General features: G+C 35.8%; 1 protein-coding gene across 1 annotated transcript in view; it reads right to left on the bottom strand.

Moving 5' to 3' along the window:
- Window positions 1–19,757, bottom strand: part of DMD (dystrophin) — a 1,667,815-nt gene that overhangs the window by 1,237,670 nt on the left and 410,388 nt on the right. Inside the window, exon 28 of the mRNA XM_040633145.1 lies at window positions 15,082–15,243. Coding sequence (XP_040489079.1) covers window positions 15,082–15,243 — 162 coding nt within the window. The remainder of the gene's footprint in view (window positions 1–15,081; window positions 15,244–19,757) is intronic.

Genomic DNA, 19,757 nt, shown 5'->3' with positions numbered 1-19,757 from the left:
TTTTTTTTTCTTTACTTACCAAAAGTTATCAAAAATGAAATAGCTTATGTCTCTCCTATTTGGGTTATTATGAAAAAAGAAATTATCCTTCCGAGTCCGTGATAATGCATAGCTATTTCAGATATTTTCAGAAGGAAATATCTTTTTATATCTAATATGAAAGACTGATATTCTTTTATCTTTGAATTTACACTCAAATCTGACCAAAGACAAGACATACACATATACACACATGTATGTTTATGTATGTATATGTGTGTATGTATGTGTGTGTGTGTGTGTGTGTGTGTGTGTGTATATATATCAAAGCTAGCTGTGACAGGATAAGATATAATGAGAAAGTTCCATGTGGACAATATTCATTGTGATATCTACTCATTCATTCTGCACTATATTTCACTTAAATTTCAGGGAAATTATGGATTTAGGAAAGTGAAGTTAAATCCTTTAATTGGCCTTGTTTTTTGTCTGTTGGATACTTAAGAGCTCCCTAAAGAGACTGATTTTTGAACTTTAAATAGCTATAAAAATGCTGTATTTTTTATACTGAGTAGACATTTTTGATCAAGTTCTACTCAAAAGTATGTCTGTATTTGACTTGTACACTTCTGAGCCTGCTTCAGGAGTCAGTCAAATCATGTAGTGTGCAGAGACCAAAACAATAAATTCATTCATTTCTTTCTGCCAGTTTCAGCAAAAATAAGTAAGTTGTCAAATTATTCTAATTTAAATATCAGTTGCTGTCAGATTATCACAAGCAAGTTAGAAAAGAAAAGGATTAACTTATACTACGGTGCTCATAAAATCTTCATGCAAAACAATTAGCATAATGCATATTAGTGTAACCTAATTTATACCAACTGGAGTCAGTTCCAGTACATATTACTAGAAAATAACATCAGTGTGATTAGCAGTAAATTGCCACAGAGAACTACAAGCCTGCAATGAGTAGTGCGAATTATCCTAAGAAAATGGGTTGAGTGGCGAAGGAGTTACTTAGTATACAAAGCTATAAATGTACACATATGCCTTAATATCATTCCTTAACATATTGAGCCTAACAATTATAAAGACAAATGATAAATTACTTAAGTAATTACAATTCTGGCATAAAATAATTAAGAGCAAGGACTCATGCAAATATGTACTATATATATATATCTTCACTGGTTGAATTACTCCCTTGTATATAGGTATACACTATTGTCCAAAAAGCATAGAGTTCGGGGGTTAGGGATTCATGTAAGCACGTAATAAGATTACTCACAAAGTTATAAATGCTAAAGAATCTATACAATTTAATGGGGGTATGTAGGACAGAGTAATTCTTAACAAGGAAGTGAACAGATGTCATAGGAGAGGTGATGTTAAAGCAGAACTCTGAATAGTTAGTAAGCATTGCTGGCAGTAGCAGATGCTTTAGGGGGAGGGTTTACGATCATGATATTTTAAATGGAAAATACCCCCTCAAAAAAAGTAGGTCAATAACAACCATGTCTGTGCCACATAAACCTAACCACTCCCAAGTCATAGATGATTAAAACATGAACAATACTTATGCCCCATTAGGTTCTCTTAGAACTGACAGGACAAAGTCTGGCCAAGCTCTGTGGGTGCTGAGAATAGTCACATATGCTAGGAGACTATGCTTATGAAGTCTCCAGTTTCCAGTGTCCATTGGGGAGTAGCAAAGGTTGATGACTCGAAAGAGAAAATAGATGCCAAAAAGTGAGGTATAAGCAAAAATACTGATGGCTTTCAATCACAGACTGAAGGAAATGGGGCATTTTCCACAGATGGCTGTAACAACAGTTCCCATACTATGTGCTCTTCTTACCATTTCCCCCGTTAAGAGGTGGAGTTTCTTTACCTCTTTAAACCTAGGCTGGCCCTTTGACTGCCTTGACCAACAGAAGAGGGCAAAAGTAGTGTTTTGTCAGTTAAGGGAAAAGCCCCTAAGAGGACTAGCAGCTTCAGCTTCTACCTTTTTGGAACACTGGCTCTTAAGATGTTCCCTCTTGGAACCCGTCTGGCATGTTCTGAGAAGCCTAAGCCATGTAAAGAAGCAGTGGGTAAGTGATTCAGTGAATGATCCCAAGTGAACTTTCAGTTACAATAAGCATCAACTCCTAGACATGACTGAGCCACCTTGGATGTCCAGTCCAGTTGAGCTTACCTGCTGCTGCAGAGCCGGCCAACAATTGCCTATAATCTCATGAGAGATCCCAAGTGATAATGATAAATAGCTGATGCAAACGACCGAAACACAGGCTCTAGTCCATTCCTGAGACAAATTTTATTCTTGCCATGAGACAAACTTTTTTCTTTCTTTCTTTCTTTCTTTCTTTCTTTCTTTCTTTCTTTCTTTCTTTCTTTCTTTCTTTCTTTTTCTTTCCTTCCTTCCTTCCCTCCCTCCCTCCCTCCCTCCCTCATTTTTGTTTTTGTTTTAGTTAATTCAATTGTGTTATTTCTGCCTCAATGTTCTAAGTAGTATACTGAATAAGCAAGGAGATAGAAGTTTTTAAAAACAGAAGCATTCCTGATTAAGGGAATACAAGGTACTCAAATGAGGTAATAAATGGCATGGAGGGTTTGGGAGAACTGAAATAATAAATACAGAATGAAGCACAATAGCGAAAATATAATTGGAAAAGTTGGTGGGAATGAGGTATTTAATAACCTCATGTCCTATATGCAAAACTCTAACTTTTCAATATGAAGAGAAAGTTTAAAATTTTAAGTTCATCAGAATCACAGATAATAGTTTTACTGCTAATAGTTACCAAGAGAATGTGATTATAAATTCAGTAATACTTTGAAATGAATTTGAATTTTATTAATCACTATATACAGTGTGCACCTGTACAATTAGTATTTATTTTAGTGTACTCAAACATTAGAGGGCCCTAATGAGGGCCAGGAGAGAGCCATGGAAAACAAGAATTTAAGGGATATGGAGAAGAAGTAAAGCACCAAAGAAAGAAAAGGAAGAGTCCAAGAGAAGGAGAAGCAGAACAGCCAGGAAAGAGAAAGGGTGCCACTTCAATCAAGTGATGTAAGAGTTTTAAAAATGAAGGAAAGGTCAAAAGTGCTAATTTGGGACACATCAAATGAGGGAAGTTCTAACAAGTGTACATTAGCTGGCCAATGAGCACTGTAGCTAGAACAGAGTCAGTGGTAAGAGCAAAACTTAGCTTTTCCAAGGATGAAACTTGAAGACCAGGAAATCCTCATCTAAAAATAGCTTAGATTATATTTGAAGAATTTTGTCTCTCCACATAATGTAATATGGTCAATGAGACTCAAACACGTATTAAGGCTATGTAAAAGGAACCAAGGGATGGGAGAGTTTGTTTTTAAAAAAATAAGATAATTGATTAGAAAAATCCTGTGGGAAACAAGGAGTAAAGAGCAAAGATCAATAATCAACAAAAAATACTGACAGAAAGAGAGGTGCTACTTTTTCAGAACTCAAAGGTAAGACATTAAGATCATTTTTGATACAAAAAGGCAGAACGGGCTTCTTACTTGATGCTTTCTATAAATCAGAACAGAAGAGTGTTAAGAGAAATCTGAATTTAAATTTCAGGGCTCTGGGGGCACCTGGGTGACTCAGTCAGTTAAGTGTCCGACTCTGGATTTCAGCTCAGGCATGGTCTCAGGGTGGTGAGAAGGAGCCCCACTGAGCCTAGCCTCAGGCTCCCCGTTCCACAGGGAGTCCACTTGAGATTTTTTGCCTCTCTCCCTCTGACCCACCCCCTTGCTCACATGTGCACGCATGCACTTTCTCTCTCTAAAATAAATAGACAACTAAATAAACAAACAAATCTTTAAATTTCAGGGTTCTGTATTACCACCTGAGCACCAAACCTTTGTGAACTCCATTTTCTCCTCTCTAAACTAAGGATGAAGATGATAAGCCAGTAATGAAGCATTATCAGCAGTCCTGGGAAAATTCTCATGTTTGCAGTAGACAACTACACTGGTTTTGGTAAAGAGATCAGATGTTACAGTGTATGTAAAAATACCTGCTCAAGTTTGCACAAATATTTACTTTCAAATTGTGTCATGATGTATTATTTATTTATAAGGAAGAGATTCTTTTGGTATCCATTGAGGAAGAGAGAAAAGAGGGTTGAGGAGTCATCTAAAGGAAAGTGATGGAAGTTGTACAGTCATAGTGGAAACTAGGGATGGAAATTGATGAGAAAAAAAATTAAAAAAAAAAGATACTCAGAGCAGAGTGCCCAAATTATGCATCTGCAACCTTTTCTATCCACATGTTTTTGAACCCCTTCATTTTTCTAGTACTCTTCTCTTACCCTTCTAGTATAAAAGGCTAAAGGAATATGTGTATAATTCACTTTTTCCTCTACTAGTCAAATCCATATAGTGAGAACAACACTATTGCCCCTATTCTTAATGATCTTTTGTTCTAGGAAGATAGAACACAGAGATATAAATTAAAATTAAAAAGCAGAAATACATGTAATATAATTAAAAAAAACAAGCTATATGACAAAAGGGGCACCATCATTTCTACTACAGAACCTGGTAAAATTTTAAGAAATTATCATAATTTAAATTACATATGGCTGAGAAGAGGTTTTGGAGAGGTAGAGAATAAGAAAATGGGATCTCATTCCAGGCTGTGAGAAATGTGCTAGCAAAGACTGGGTTTGGAACATGCAGAGTGTGTATGCTCTGTTTCAGGGAAGGAAAAACGAGATGTGGGTAGAGTCAGAATTACTTTGGAGAGGGGGAATTGGTGTGAAGCTACTGAACCTTACGTAGCAGGGCCCTTCCCTTACAAAGGACTCTTCTAAAACTCAGCATTTAATTTTCAATTTCTAATTGGTACAACTTTTTTTTTTCCTTAAAGACTGACCCTTCAAAGCTGCCTCTAGTAGCCTGGCATTACAAAACAAAGCCGAGATAACTTAAGTGATCACTGAAACACGGGTCTTCTGATGGTAAATTCCACACATGACTCATAAACAACAGGGACGACAATGACTTACAAAAATACAGCCCAGAACTGAACCTTTATTTGTCACCAGAATATGTGAAGGACCACGTAACATGTGAAAGGAAAGTTTGGCAATTTAGAACTCAATGCAAAGCATTACATGGACTTTGAAATATTCATATTTATATCAAGCTTTTAGACAGTGTTGAGAGGCTGAGTGTCTGTACTCTTAGAAAGATCACCACTATTAAAATTATTAGAATTGAAAAACTGGTTTTGAACATCATCTAAACCTGAAATTTTAACATAACTTACAGGCAGCATTTTTAGAAAAATTCTCACATCCACAGTACTGTTCTAATATGATTAGAGATCTAAATTTCTTTACAAATTAAGTAAATTATATGTGAAAAAAAGCCCAGTGAGTAAATATATTTGGGAAATTAAGGATAAACATGTGTCTGTTATACAGAGTATCTCAGAATATTTCATATACTAATACACACTGTGATATCAGGAGGAATATTTCTCTGCTCAAATTACCCTTTTGTTTTCTCTCCCGTGTGCTCTTGCTTTAAAAAAAAAAAAAAAGGTGGGGAGCCTGGGTGGCTCACTTCATTAACTGACTCTTGGTTTCTGCTCAGGTCATGATCCCAGGGTCCTGACATTGAGCCCCGTGTCAGGCTTTGTGCTGAGTCTGGAGCATGCTTAAGATTCTCTCTTCCCCTCTCCCTCCGCCCCTCCCCACTAGCTCACGTGTGTGTGTGTGTGTGTGTGTGNGTGTGTGTGTGTGTGTGTGTGTTTCTCAGTCAGTTAAGCAACTGCCTTAGGCTCAGGTCATGATCCCAGGGTCCTGGGATCGAGCCCTACATCCGTTCCCCGCTCAGCGGGGAGTCTGCTTCTCCCTCTTTCTCTGCCCCTCCTCCGTGTTTGTGCCCTCTATCTCCCTCTGTGTCTCAAATGAATAAAATCTTCAAAAAATATGTAAAAGCTGTATAATGTGAGTTCTATTTTCACCCAAGATATACGTCTACCAGGATATGGGTGATAACTGTTTAAAGAAAACCAACGAACTGATCTTGTGAAGTTGTCAGCTTGTATTTATATAAAATCAGTAATTTCCAACAAAAACAAAATGAAAGGAAGTGGCAGATCAAGGCTACTGATTTCAAACACCCACATACGCTGTAACAGGAGTTCTCAGTCTAATACCCTTCAGGATCACTAGATTTTTTTTTCTTCATAAAGTAATATAAAGCAAATTATGACATCATGCCATTCCCAAGAAAGGACATGTGACAATACTGCAATTACATTTATAACTAGCACTATACACAGAAAGCAGGAAACAACAATGGAAATAGAAATAACCATTTTTCCATTAAAGATGGTAAAGGGCAAATTATAGTGCTAAAAATTAATCAAACTTTAAGGACATTTCCAATATAGCATTTAACCATTAACTGAGAAGAGAGCAGGCCTTTTCACCATGATTTACCTCATCAGACCATTCTCATGTATCAAATTAATGACAAAATGGCAAGCAAAATGAAGCTGTAGCTATTGAAAGTATTTAATGGAATAAAGGATGCTTTCTAGCAAATAATTGCTGGAGCTTTTGTGATGTCAAATAAAGAAAATGATTCCAGAGAAAATAACTAAAATATTTCAGAAAGAAAAAGTATTAGAAGATGTCATGTTGAGACAATTAATGGAGAAATGTAACACTATTAGATTAGTCATTTTAAAACAAATCACAATTCTGAAATTGTACCCTCAAGAAGAGGAAATGGCCACATATAATATGGACTCACAAAATTAAAGGAAGAAAATGTACTAAAGGATCTTGGATTATTTGTACTTTTAAAACACTTGGGAATATGAAAAAAAGTGCACTACTTATGGTAGTGGGCAAAGAATTTTGGAAAGTTTTAGAATATACATTTGAATATTTTGGTAGGTACAAAAGAAAGAAGAAATTCACACAGGTTTTTTTTATTACTATTTATAGAAAGATCCCATAAGTTAATTAGACAAGATAGAAGGCATGTTACCTATAAATTAAGTTTTTTCAGATGCAGAAGTTTTAACTTTTCTCAGGAATATGCAACAGGCCAAAGAGCTTTTTGTATTATAACGACTTAATTAGAGGTTGTTTTCAGGTCTGTAAGGCACTTTGGAACCCAGCACGTATTTAATAAGTATACACATAAATGTAATAGTGTGTGTGTGTGTATATATATACACACACATATATACATATACATGTGTATGCAAGTTTATGCCAAATGGCGAACATTTTAATATCACCAAAATAAACTTAGCTGTTAATTCAATTTTTTTTTTTAAGATTTTATTTATTTATTCGACAGAGATAGAGACAGCAGGCGAGAGAGGGAACACAAGCAGGGGGAGTGGGAGAGGAAGAAGCAGGCTCATAGCGGAAGAGCCTGATGTGGGGCTCGATCCCATAACGCCGGGATCACGCCCTGAGCCAAAGGCAGACGCTTAACCGCTGTGCCACCCAGGCACCCCCTGTTAATTCAATTTTAAGTACTTTAGTGGAGCTTTATGTTAAGAAATTTAAGAAATTAGCTGATGACCATCTTCTTCTATCCCCCTTCTACTACTCTGATAGTAAATTTGGGACAGAACCATTTAAAGCCAAAAAAGTGAACACTGTGTGGAATTACTATTCCTTGTAATATATCTGAGAAATGATGCTATTCATAGTTATAGTAACAATGATGGTAATGATAATAGAACAGTCCATTATAAATCTACATTCTCAAGCAATTATGATTACTTTTCAAATTAGGTAAGTGCAGAGACAAAACTTCAGGAGAAAAGTGGAATATTGCACAGAAATTTGAGGAAGTGTAGTGGCTACAGGTTAATTTTTTTGCTTGATAGAGAGCTAATTATTAAAGTGGTGAAAGCAGATCTGAGTTATGTCCCAGCTTCAGTGAAAATGCTTTACAAATGGAATCCATTAAGTATATCCCACTACGAACAACTAAAATATTATAATATTACTATTTAAAGTCTTACAGTGGACACCAGGATAGTCAATAATAAACAGCTAACCCTTAAGTTAATTTCAGGTTATTTAACAAAATTCCTCACATTTCACCCTTGACTATACATCTAAACAGACTAAAAAAGCTGATGGTAAGCTGAAATTAGTTTTTTAAAGATTTTATTTATTTATTTGAGAGAGAGAGCAAGTGAGAGAAAGCGTGAGCAGGGGGAGGGGCAGACAGAGAGGGAGAAGGAGAAGCAGACTCCCCGCTGAGCAGGTAGCCTGCCTGAGGCTCTGATCCCAGGACTCCGGGATCATGACCTGAACCGAAGGCAGATGCTTAACTGACTGAGCCACCCAGGCGCCCCTGAAATTATTTTTTAATATACTATTTGAGATATTCTCTATTATATGGTCTGTTTTAAAATCAACTTTATCAAGGTATAGTTTATCTACCATAGAATTCAATAAACGCAAAATTCAAGAACTTTTAGTAAATATGGATTTGTGCAACCACTGCCACGATTTGATTTTTAGAACATTTCTATAGTACCCTCAAATGATTGTATGTGTACATTTCCAGTAACTCCCTATCCCCATCCCTGGTTTCAATCAATAATCTAGCCTCTTCAAATATTTTCTTAAGGCTAAATATTTGACTTACCTTCCTCATTAAATTATGATAATGATCAAAAGAAAACAATGCAGATGCTTTGAAAATAGTCACCATTCGCAAAGTACAGTCCCTAAAAGGACTGGAATACCTGGAAAGGCTGGAATATTTACTTTCACTAATCATTCCTTCTCATGTGAAAAATTTTATTGTGTACTACTCAAAGTATTTTTAAAGTGTCCTGAAGTTCCAAAACTTGGCAGTATCATAAAGCACTATGACAAGATATTGTCATGCTACGATTTTTTTTTTTTGTCATGATACCATTAAGTCCCATTTTAAAGATGGTTCTTCATGATTATAGTAAACTTGACTGGTCAACAATTCTTTGATTTTCATCTTTCTTCCCTGCTGTCTTATGGTAAGATGGCAAAATCCATTTGGGGCTTGTCCACTTTTTTTTTTTTTTTAAAGACTTTATTTATTTATTTATTTGACAGAGATAGAGACAGCCAGCAAGAGAGGGAACACAAGCAGGAGGAGTGTGAGAGGAAGAAGCAGGCTCCCAGCGGAGCAGCCTGATGTGGGGCTTGATCCCATAACGTCGGGATCACGCCCTGAGCCGAAGGCAGACGCTTAACTGCTGTGCCACACAGGCGCCCCAGGGCTTGTCCACTTTTTAAAAAAATGCTCCTACCACATTTGTCTGGCATGTATTTAGTGACTAAATGTGGTAAATCTTTGTGGAATTGAATAAATTCACCAAATACTTATTGAGGATCTTCTAGGCAGTCCTGATCTCTTACAGACTGAACTTTGGTGGGTAGGGAATTGAGGTCCACAGGGAAAACAACAACAAATAAACTAATTAAAAAACAAACAAAGAAGCATCAGATAGTCATAAATGCTACAAAGAAACTTACAACAGTGACTGTGATACCAAGTGTTATCTGGGTGTGCATTTTAGATTTATAACTTCACTGTCAGCTATTTTGGGAATAAATATCTATTTGTATAAGAAAAATAAGACAGAAAAAATAGGTTGAATCTAAACTGCCTCAAAATATTCAGAGTACTTCAAGAGTCTTCACTGTGACCATAGCATTACGCAGCTAGCTTCACCTTTTGTATTTAGAATGCATAGTTTTTCACAACAGGATGCTGTAATTGAACTGCAGAATTAAGATGTATACTTTTGAATTTATAATATGAAAGATGTCCATTTCTTTATTATTATACATCCTGTGAGGACCTGATATTGTGCCATTTTTCGAAATATAGTCAATGATGTGTAGCATATTTCTAATCTTTTGTATCTTCTGTAACACTTGCTTGCAATTATTTCCCACACTATTAAACATATTGAAATGGTAATGGTCATTATAAATTGGGGAGTAATCAGTTCTATACAGTAACACACACAGGTAGCATTGCAATGTTAGAACAGATTTAAAATTAATTGTGTTATGTTTACCATCATATTTATATTGCTAGGTAAAAAGAAAAGAAAACATTTCTGCCATGCCTATGTGGGGTTTAATATTTGAACCCTAATGTCTGTAATAGATCTCCATATTCTCCTTTGATGATTCAATTATTCCATTATTACATAAATCCTGAATGAACTCTGTTATGAGGGTTTATACTGTCTAATTCATAAATCAGCAAAGTAGGCTGTAAAGTTAGACTGTTCTGAGTCGTTTGGCACTCAAATGTGCCTATTTACACCGTGAAAGTCCTTTTTATTCTATAATGAAATCGTAAACTTAATCTGATAGACCAAAATCTGCATTTAGATCTTTATTTTTTTAAGCCATTGATTTTGATAGTTTGGAATGCTTACATTTTAAAATGGCCAAATATATTTAAACTGAGTTCAAAGATTTAGCTTCAATAAACACAGGAAGACCTCAATTATGAATTGTTTTGATGTGTGGCTAATGTAGTCAGCTTAAGTTAACAGCTTGCTTTAGTAAAAAGATCCCTCTTTTCTATTTGTTGACACTAAGTTTTAGCTACATTGCTGATGGGATGGAAAAAGAGACAGAAGGAAGAAATTTGGTCTGTAGTGGACCTGGAGTACCCAAAAGTCCCAGCTTGATGAGCGAAATATAGCAGCACTTTCTTTGTTGATTATGAGGTCCTCTCCTTTGATAATAATTTGTTTCCTAAATTGCTTCAAATTTTTCCCCTCTACTCATGCACATAAATCTACTATGTGGGAGATGATGCTGCAAAAGATGGGATCAGGAATCTGCAGGACAAAAGAAATAGAATAGTCGCGCTACTGCAATCACCGCCAGGCAGCGCACTGCTTCTTGTGGTAATCTCAGTGATACCGCAGTATTCTCTATAAAGTGTGTATCATCAACATTTCATGATATAGAGCATTTCAACCGGTACCCACGTTGGCTTGTTCTTACATACTGGAGATTCGAAATTATGAAATTACTGGCATAATTGGAAAGAAAAACTGTAGACTGAAATGTCTTCATAATTTTAAGAATTACAGACATTAAAGTGGTTATTTGCACATGATTATCATGGCTCCTACAATGATTTAGAGGCACGTCCAAGGTGACTGGCACATTAAGATATGTGGAATTAGGGGACAAAGAAGAAAATAAGAAAACCAAGCCAAGTTCATCTTCAAACATCCATGCTGCAAATTCTATTTGCCTGAATTAATTCATTTCTCCAGGAATTCTCAGCTATGTTTTCTACCTTCATTCATTTCCCATAAGAGTAAGGGGATAATCAAAATAGAAGAGAGTCACCCCAACTCCCCCCCATTGAAATCTTGACAATGTCATAGGTGTGAATATCAAAGAGTGAGTGGTAAGAAATGTGATGTGAGGAAAAGACTTTGGAGCAATTCAGCCATGACCAATAATGAACTCTCCAGAGTCGATCTCAACCTTTGCCACATGTAAGAATACTCAGGAGAATTTCCAATAATTCTGATGATTGAGTCTCCCCAGAGATTCTGACATGACTGGCGTGGGGCGCACCGTGGGAACTTCGATTTTTCTTACAGATTGTAAGTGCTAAAAACTAAATCTGTGTTTCAGTATGTTCTGCAGGACACTTAAGAAGTAAATAACTATATTCATGCTATGTGCTGCTTTGTAGTTAGATAATTTGATGACTTTATACTGTAAAATTCTTCTTGAAGAACCACTTATTGGTTTTTATATTTTAATCATATTATTTTTGAAATAGTTCTCAAGTGTCTGATGTCCGTACCTAGAAGATAAATTTCTCTATCTAGAAGAGTTCCTCCCACTTGCTTTATTCTATTTGAATCAATAAGATGTTACCTTATTTTTGTATTTTAATAAAAATCTCGCTTTAAATGGCCTGGCTTTGGGTAGTTGATGCTATCTGTGGTCAAACGATCTGAGATTTTGGTTTGTTTAAGTGTTATTGATTGAAATAAAATACTCCGGTCACTATATGCTCTGACATCCTCGCAGTATGTAGTCTTATTGTCTAAAAGGTTAGGCTTTACTCCTATGAGGTCTTGTTACTAAACAAAACAGTAAGTATTTTTAATCTGATTTAGAATCGGAGGGCCCAGTTCTGTAATCATGACAGATAACTGATGAATGAACATGCTGAGGCAGTGGGGAGCTCATTTCTGCCCTATAGTTACAAAGGCAAATGGAATGCAAGGACCCACCTTGATCTACATTTACTTTTATAAATAATAGGAGCACACCTATTAGAAAGTTATATACACTGTATATATGTTCATAATACTGAGAATTTGTTATTCCTGAGAATCTCAATCTTAAAAGGCAGAAAAGAAGGCTCTAGTAACAGATTTAAATTTAGCAGCAAAACTACTACTGCACCACACGGTGGAGTCAGACATCCACAAATCCATGGTGGCCAGTGTGCGACAGGAAATCGGAGCACATTATTTAAGATGACCAAATACGGTAATGGCATTCATTTTGTCTGGCTGGCTTCTCAGTGGCATACTAAAACAAGTACTCGATTTCTGAAAAGGGAAAGCTAAGTCCACCTAATCTTTTAATCAACAATAAACTTCCATGGAAATTGAAAGAAGCAAGTTGTTTTGTATTAAGACAAACCATGAAAGTTAGCCTCCATGATATACACCTAGAAAAATGTCATTTTGGTGGCATTCTCAGTGGCTTCTTTGTCTGACAAACTCTGCTTATGTTCTTACTTCACAGACAACCACTTAACTCTCTCCTTGTTTCTTTCAAGAGAGTTTCAAACTGAGCTTCAGGAAATGTAATCCTTGAAGTAAATCTGAGTACCAGATAACTCTGTTCCAGAAAACAATTCACTTGCTGTCATCTTAAAATAAAATCTTAGAGAAGAATGTTCCAACAGCTTTAGGGTGGCCTGCATTTTCCAATATTATATATTACTAGTCGGGGAATTCAAAGTCAAGAATTATCTTGAAAATGCAGGTGCAACTAGAAATGCATGGAAAATGGATTTGAGCTTGTTAGTGCTCTAAAATTCCGTTTTTCAAGTAGATCTGAAATTTCTTAATTGACTTGTGTGCTGTTATCCGTTAAGTATTTTGAACTGTTATAATTAAAAACATTTTTACCACAGCTTTTTTGTGAAAGCCAAACAAAACACTTTATATTATGGTATTAAAAAAACTAGTATGTTATATTCACATTTATGGAATCCTGCATTCATAGCTAAACAAAAGAGAACACTCACAGTCCACAACCTTTTCAACTAAACAAGTTTTTTTTCCCTAAAAGCTCCATTTGTTTCTAAGACAATAATAGCTATTGCATATCTCATACTTTCATATTGCTACTCATACTTTCATTCGATAAGCCTTAAAAACTATATATTTATAGTGCAAATGTCCAATTTTAATATTTAATACTTACACTGTTCAAAATTTCCCTTAATTATATTCAGAAATTTATAAGCAGTCTTTAATCAAACACTCCTCCAAGTTTATGTCACTGAATTTAAAAAAAGAAACAATTGTATTCTACCTTTGGTTTATAATCATGAAGTTCTTCTCGGTAATAATTTCCCATTCCTGTCATGCATTTTTCTAAAGTCTGTGTATAAAATTTTCTATGTGACTCAAATTGGGACGGTCTTAGGAAGAGCTAATGGTTGAGCACTGGACTAATGTAAGCTTAAAGAAATGCATATACCAGGGAGTTTAAAATCCTCAACAGTGTTTGCTATTCTCTCCCATTTACGATTTATACTTGCCCCAGTGAAAAACTATCATAAGGATGCTGTCATCAGGATTACCCTAAACTATTCTTTCTTCTATTTCTTCTAAACTACTATTCCCCTGTTGCAATGGTCAATGAGGAAACCCTGTGCCCTGGATTTTGTAAGCCTATCAAAACCACCTATACCCTGCCTCGTGTTCTCAGGGACTTTCTTGGTCAAACTTTGACAATATGGTAAACTACCTCATGCTATTGTGTACAATGATGCTCTGGGTACCAATTTAACTATGATTCAGTGCACTATAATTGCATTGTAACCATGATTTGTAAATCTAATACTTAATCCAAAAATTCATTTTAAAATGAAAACATTCAGGCATCTCTACCAATTAGTGGGGAGAGGGCCCTTGGGATGGGTAGATAACCTTCTAATGCCCCTCACATCTCAACATACTGGTCTGAGTTATCCGTGGTTATTAGGTTCATAATATGTACTTAAGATTTGAAAAGTAGTTACATTATCTTACTATCAGAAAATCCCAAAGATATTGAAATAAATAATACCTATTATACTTCACATATATTTAAAGGTTATTAAAAAATAGAAATACAGCATTTAAAAAAACACTTCCCAAGGTGGAAGTTAATTTAGATATAGCCTCAGTTTATTCAGTATAAAATCAACTTAGATTTATTTTCATTATTATTTTAACTCTCATTCTAGAGAAACTGGTTTAGCATATTTCAAAATTTGGATTGAACAGAGTGGAATGTGTGAGTACATGTGAGTATATACGGTAAGATTATTAGTAATAAATGCAAATTTACATCTCAAATTTTTTGCTATCAACTACTTACAACACATAACATGTAAGAACAATATAGAGCTCATAAGACTTACGATTCCAAAACTGACAAGGATGAGTTGATAATAAAATAGTCGAGAATGCATTTTTAATGACACCCTAAAAATACCTTCTTTACAATTTACATTCTTAAGGTTTCCCTCTAGCTTAAGTAGAGTTTAACAGTAGACTTTCAAATGCTATTTCCCCACCTTGTAAGTGTCTCTACTTCAAATTTCTCCATTATATACTTTTCAAAATAAATCTTAGAGTACTAACCTAGAGCTCTTTTTCCCTCTGACCTCCAAACAGTCAAATCAGTCAATCAAAACACCCTCCGTACAACTAGTTGACCAAATTTTAACTTAGAAATTCAGCAATGTCCTGTTCCGATAACACACCAAGTAACAGTATCTCATTCCCAGTCTACTTGCCTGGGCTTCCTGAGGCATCTGAGCTGCGTCCACTTTGTCAGCAATATAAGCTGCCAACTGCTTGTCAATGGAGGAGAGGGACTCCTGAATTATGTGCAAGGATTTTTCGAACTCCTGGGCCGACTGGATACTCTGCTCAAGCAACTTTTGCCTCCTCACGGCCTAAAGAAAAGAAGGAAGAAGGAAGCGGTTCAATGTTTCCTTGCCATAGTTTTTCTGCAATCCTGCCGCAAAGTAAATGAAGATTCTAGATTCTGCCACCATCACCTTTTTGTAAGATAGACTGCGCAGCTTCCTGCCACTCATTCAGCTCTGCTTATAAAAATAAAAATAAGAAATAAGAATTAGCACACAGAACTACAGGACCCGGAATCTCTGCAGGACAAAAACCACAGAAGTATGTATATCAAGGAAAGAGGCTGGAAAAAACAGTAGTGAAATCATCTCAGTCGCTGCAATCTGTCGTTCTCAGGCCGAATGTTCCTCCTGATCTCATTATATAGTTCAAGAGATTTGGTTTACTTAGAATAGGGTCATCGTCATCACAATCCAATTCAAGATGGATAATCCACTTCCACCAGTGAGACACATATACAATCTGTTCAGAATCAGCTCCTTTCAAAAAGAGAATTTCATATAACCATCTGGTTACGGATTTATTTTAAATATGATTTCTACCAGTTTTGCATGGGCTTTTTTCCTCCTGTTTTCATTCACAATTTGGATTATGGAAATAACTTGTACAATTGGATCTGTGTTACTGCTTAAGTGGAACAAATAATAAGTAATCCTAATATAGCTGCAATTAATCTTGATTGTTACTATCGGTATGATTAGGGTAATTTAACACTTTCCAAATATAACTAGCATGCTGAGCAGACTGCACAGTCTCCCTTCAAGGACCTGTTCACCTTTAGAATAGTCCTACAAGCAAGGATTGGGACAAGCAACTTACTGAGAATTCCTTAAGTTATGCATCACGGCAAGTATTTTTATTATATGATGTGTAGACATGATTATCTGGTACGAGAGAACGATCCTTCCCACAGACTATGAGCGAGCTTTTAAAAATGACCCTGCTTGTGAGGAGCACAGGGTAAAATACAGAGTCGTCACATCACTACGCTGTACACCTGAGCTAACGTAACACCATGTGGCAACAATACTTCAATAAAAACTATTAAAAAATTAAAAAAAGAGTATATAGTGGGCTCCTTAGCTTTAAATGTATTAGAAATGCCATTATTCTTTAATGAAGGCAACTTGGAACACAGCATTACTCTATGACTACAGCTAAAAGAGCTGCAAGTCTCGCGCTATGACGGGAGTGGGAGGGCATTCTCAGTATTTCTACCTGGATCGTAAATCTTCCTCAGGACTTTGCCTTAGGCTTTCCTTTCTTCTCATTCCACTCACATTTCTAGTTTCAGTTAGCCCTCTTTCGCTCTCAACTCTGTCTCCGGTCCAGATGTCCCCCTCGATCTCCACCCATGCAAATATATTGCCCTACTTGACAATTCTACTTGGACATCCCACAGCAACCAAAACAACAGCATGACCAAATATGGATATATTTTGGGCCCCTTCTCATCTACTTACCACCTCTCCAACTTGCTTTTGCTCTTGCTCTGTATTTCCGCCCCTATTTCAATGACTGGCAATTATTCATTGCCCTTATTAGGCATGATTCTGGATATTTCCTCTTCCTTTATCACATCCTTCGCCATTTTGTGTTTACTCAGTCAATCAATTCCCAATCCTTTCTTCGACCTCCTAATATTTCTTGGTTTCATCCTTTTCTCCTCCTCCCCACTGTCATTCCTCTACTTGGGGTAATTACCATCTCTTGCCTCAAATACTGTACAGGCTCTTGGGCTGGTATCCTACCCTATCATTACCCACCTGCAACACAGCTATAGTGTCATTCTAAAATGAAATGATGGCTCTCTGCTTAAAATCCTCTAGTGAGTATTTATTTTCCTGAGGATAGATGCAATACTCCTTAATATGGCTTTAAAGTCCCTTCATAGTCCCTGCTGGACATAGTCCTTGCTCAAGCTACAGAGAAATTCTATTTTTCATTCCCTAACATACACTATGACCCTCTTGATACTTGGCCTTAAACATGCTACTCCTTTTTCCTTGAACACTTCCACCTAACTTCCTTTTATTGGCTAATTTACCTTTATCCCTTAACTCTCACCTTGGAAATGTGGATATCTCTCTCACCAGGTGGCTGTCCCTGACACCCTACGTCCTCTCTTGTACTTTGTATTTCTGGCTCAATATGTATCACACCGTATTGCAAATTTCCATTATTTTTTCCCCCTATTTCAGACTTTAAGTGTCAATGAAATCAGAGACTATGGCTGTCTTGTTCATTGCTCAATACCAGGTACTAGAAAAAAAGACCAATACTTTTGTTCATGACTGAATGAATGGTGTAACAAGGCTTTTTAGTGGGAAAAACAGAGAAGTGTTCAAGTAGTCAAAAAACTGATTTAGAAAAGAAATTGGGAAAAAGGTCACCACCACTCAGACAGACACAGCCTTTGGAGAAAAGTGCGTGTGTGTGTGTGTTTAATTCTGGTGTTTTTGTTTTATTTTGGTATGTTGTGTGTGTGCTTGGAATTAAAAATATGAAAATAGGAAAAAATTTAAAAAAATAAAAGTATCAGAATAGGATGGAACATTATTTATAGGAAACTTCAGTCTACTTCTATTACAATACTTGATCCAAATCAGTGACCAAGACCTTGGCCTATAATCTAATTCAAATACAGTTTCCCTTTCTTCATTCAAAACTTCAGTGAGAAGTTACATCACGTCATAATTCAGTTACCAGTGCTTATGGCTATAATCAGAGCTGTCTGTATTGTACAAGAGAACGTCTGTAGCCTAGCCAGACTTTCTCCAGAGAAATGGATCCCTAATGATAAAATTTCACCATTGTGACAGGTGGCTGGAGAAACCTTCCAGTCACAGCATGTAGTAATTGCCTACTCAGGCATTATTTAAATCTGGTCCTTTATCTGGCTAAAGGCAAAAACAGCCTACTCTCCTGTGCACACCTGTAGAATTTTAATATAATTGAATAGGATAAGATACAGCATAATGTTAAACCACATATCTAGCCTCAAAATTATATTTAGAACTCTAACCTTTTCTATTGATGAGATTCTATGGATTGAAAGAAATGAAATGACCTAAGAGCTGATGGCAGAGTTGACCTCAGGTAGGTTGGCTCTTTGTTTGGCCTGGCAGTCAGTAAGAGAGACCAATATACATGGATTCTTTGATTATCTCAGGGAGTGAAAAGACCTGATGTCAATCTAAGCTTGCAGAACTCTTTGAACTAATCATGCATAAGCTGCCTTCTATTTCTAAACACCTTGTTAGGCAAACCCTGATGGGGGGCCAGGCCTGTGGATTTTCTAGGACCCTCTGGCCACTTGACCTGTGCTATCTCGCTAGACAGAGTTGGTAGGCTGTCCCAAATCAGACTCAGATTTTTGTTGCTGGTGCAGATTATGGCTTAACTATTGTTTTAAAATTTTATTCCATGTCTTCAGCTAACTCTCTTATCAGTTAGATGAGTCATATAGCTAGACAAAAACAGCAAATATGAGGAGAGTTACAAAGATACTGAGAGGTTGGCCATCAACAACAAAAATACAAAAGAAAAAACTGGAATCCTAATGATGGTTACCAAGGAGCATAAAAAAAAGCATAATGAAAAAAATTTTATTTTGGTTTTCAGAAAAATTCAAGGGAAACTAAGTTAAAATAATCAACATACATGGAAATATATTATTATTATTTCCTCAACGTGCTCTAGAGTATAAAATAAAAAACTGAATGATTTTTGTTGGCAATGGACAGTCATCTCCACAGTGACTTGCTTATTTCTTACATTTGTATTTTTTTAAGTAATAACCCTTGTGCCCCAAAATTACAAATGCTTCAACTAGAGAGCAATATGGCTAAGAAACTGTGGAAGAATGAATTTTTCATTCTGGTAGAATAAATTTCTCATGTGAAATAAAAACTGGGAATCTGAATCAAAATAAATGTATTGAAATATGAACGCAGGCTTAAAAATACAAAAAAATTATTTTACATGTTATTCCAATAACTTTTTATAAATCATCATTCATTAAAGGAGCTATATGTCCTTGCTATACTTATTAAAGGCACTATAAAATATAATCATTTTTATTTCATTTAATAATAGGTAAGATCATGATTGCATTGAACTAGGAATGTGGGTGTTTTCACTATTAACATAGGACCTTCTGAGACAATTATTAGAAAGATACATTTCCCTTAGAGTTAACCTTCCTACCCAACAGCAAATACTTATTAAGCACAAAATATTTTGGAAAATTGAACTATACACATAGTCTCTTGCTATAGGAAGATAACAAGCAAACCAGAAAAAAAATCTAGTAGAATACAAGGATACAACATTTTTCAGCCTAAGAAAGAAAGAAGAAAAGCAAATTTATACTTTATGAGTTAAAAAATGCCAGAAAAGTGTTTCTGTCCAAAATTCCCTATTTTATATGGATGGACTTCTCTTGTTTGCATACTGTACCAATTAATATATATATATATGTATGTATATATGTGTGTATATATATATATATATATATATATATGTATGTATATATGTG

Source organism: Ursus maritimus (assembly GCF_017311325.1).
Source record: "Ursus maritimus isolate PB19 chromosome X unlocalized genomic scaffold, ASM1731132v1 scaffold_X1, whole genome shotgun sequence".
Lineage (NCBI taxonomy): Eukaryota > Metazoa > Chordata > Mammalia > Carnivora > Ursidae > Ursus > Ursus maritimus.
The sequence above is the reverse complement of the archived record's forward strand: the minus strand, read 5'-3'. Positions and strand labels throughout refer to the sequence as shown.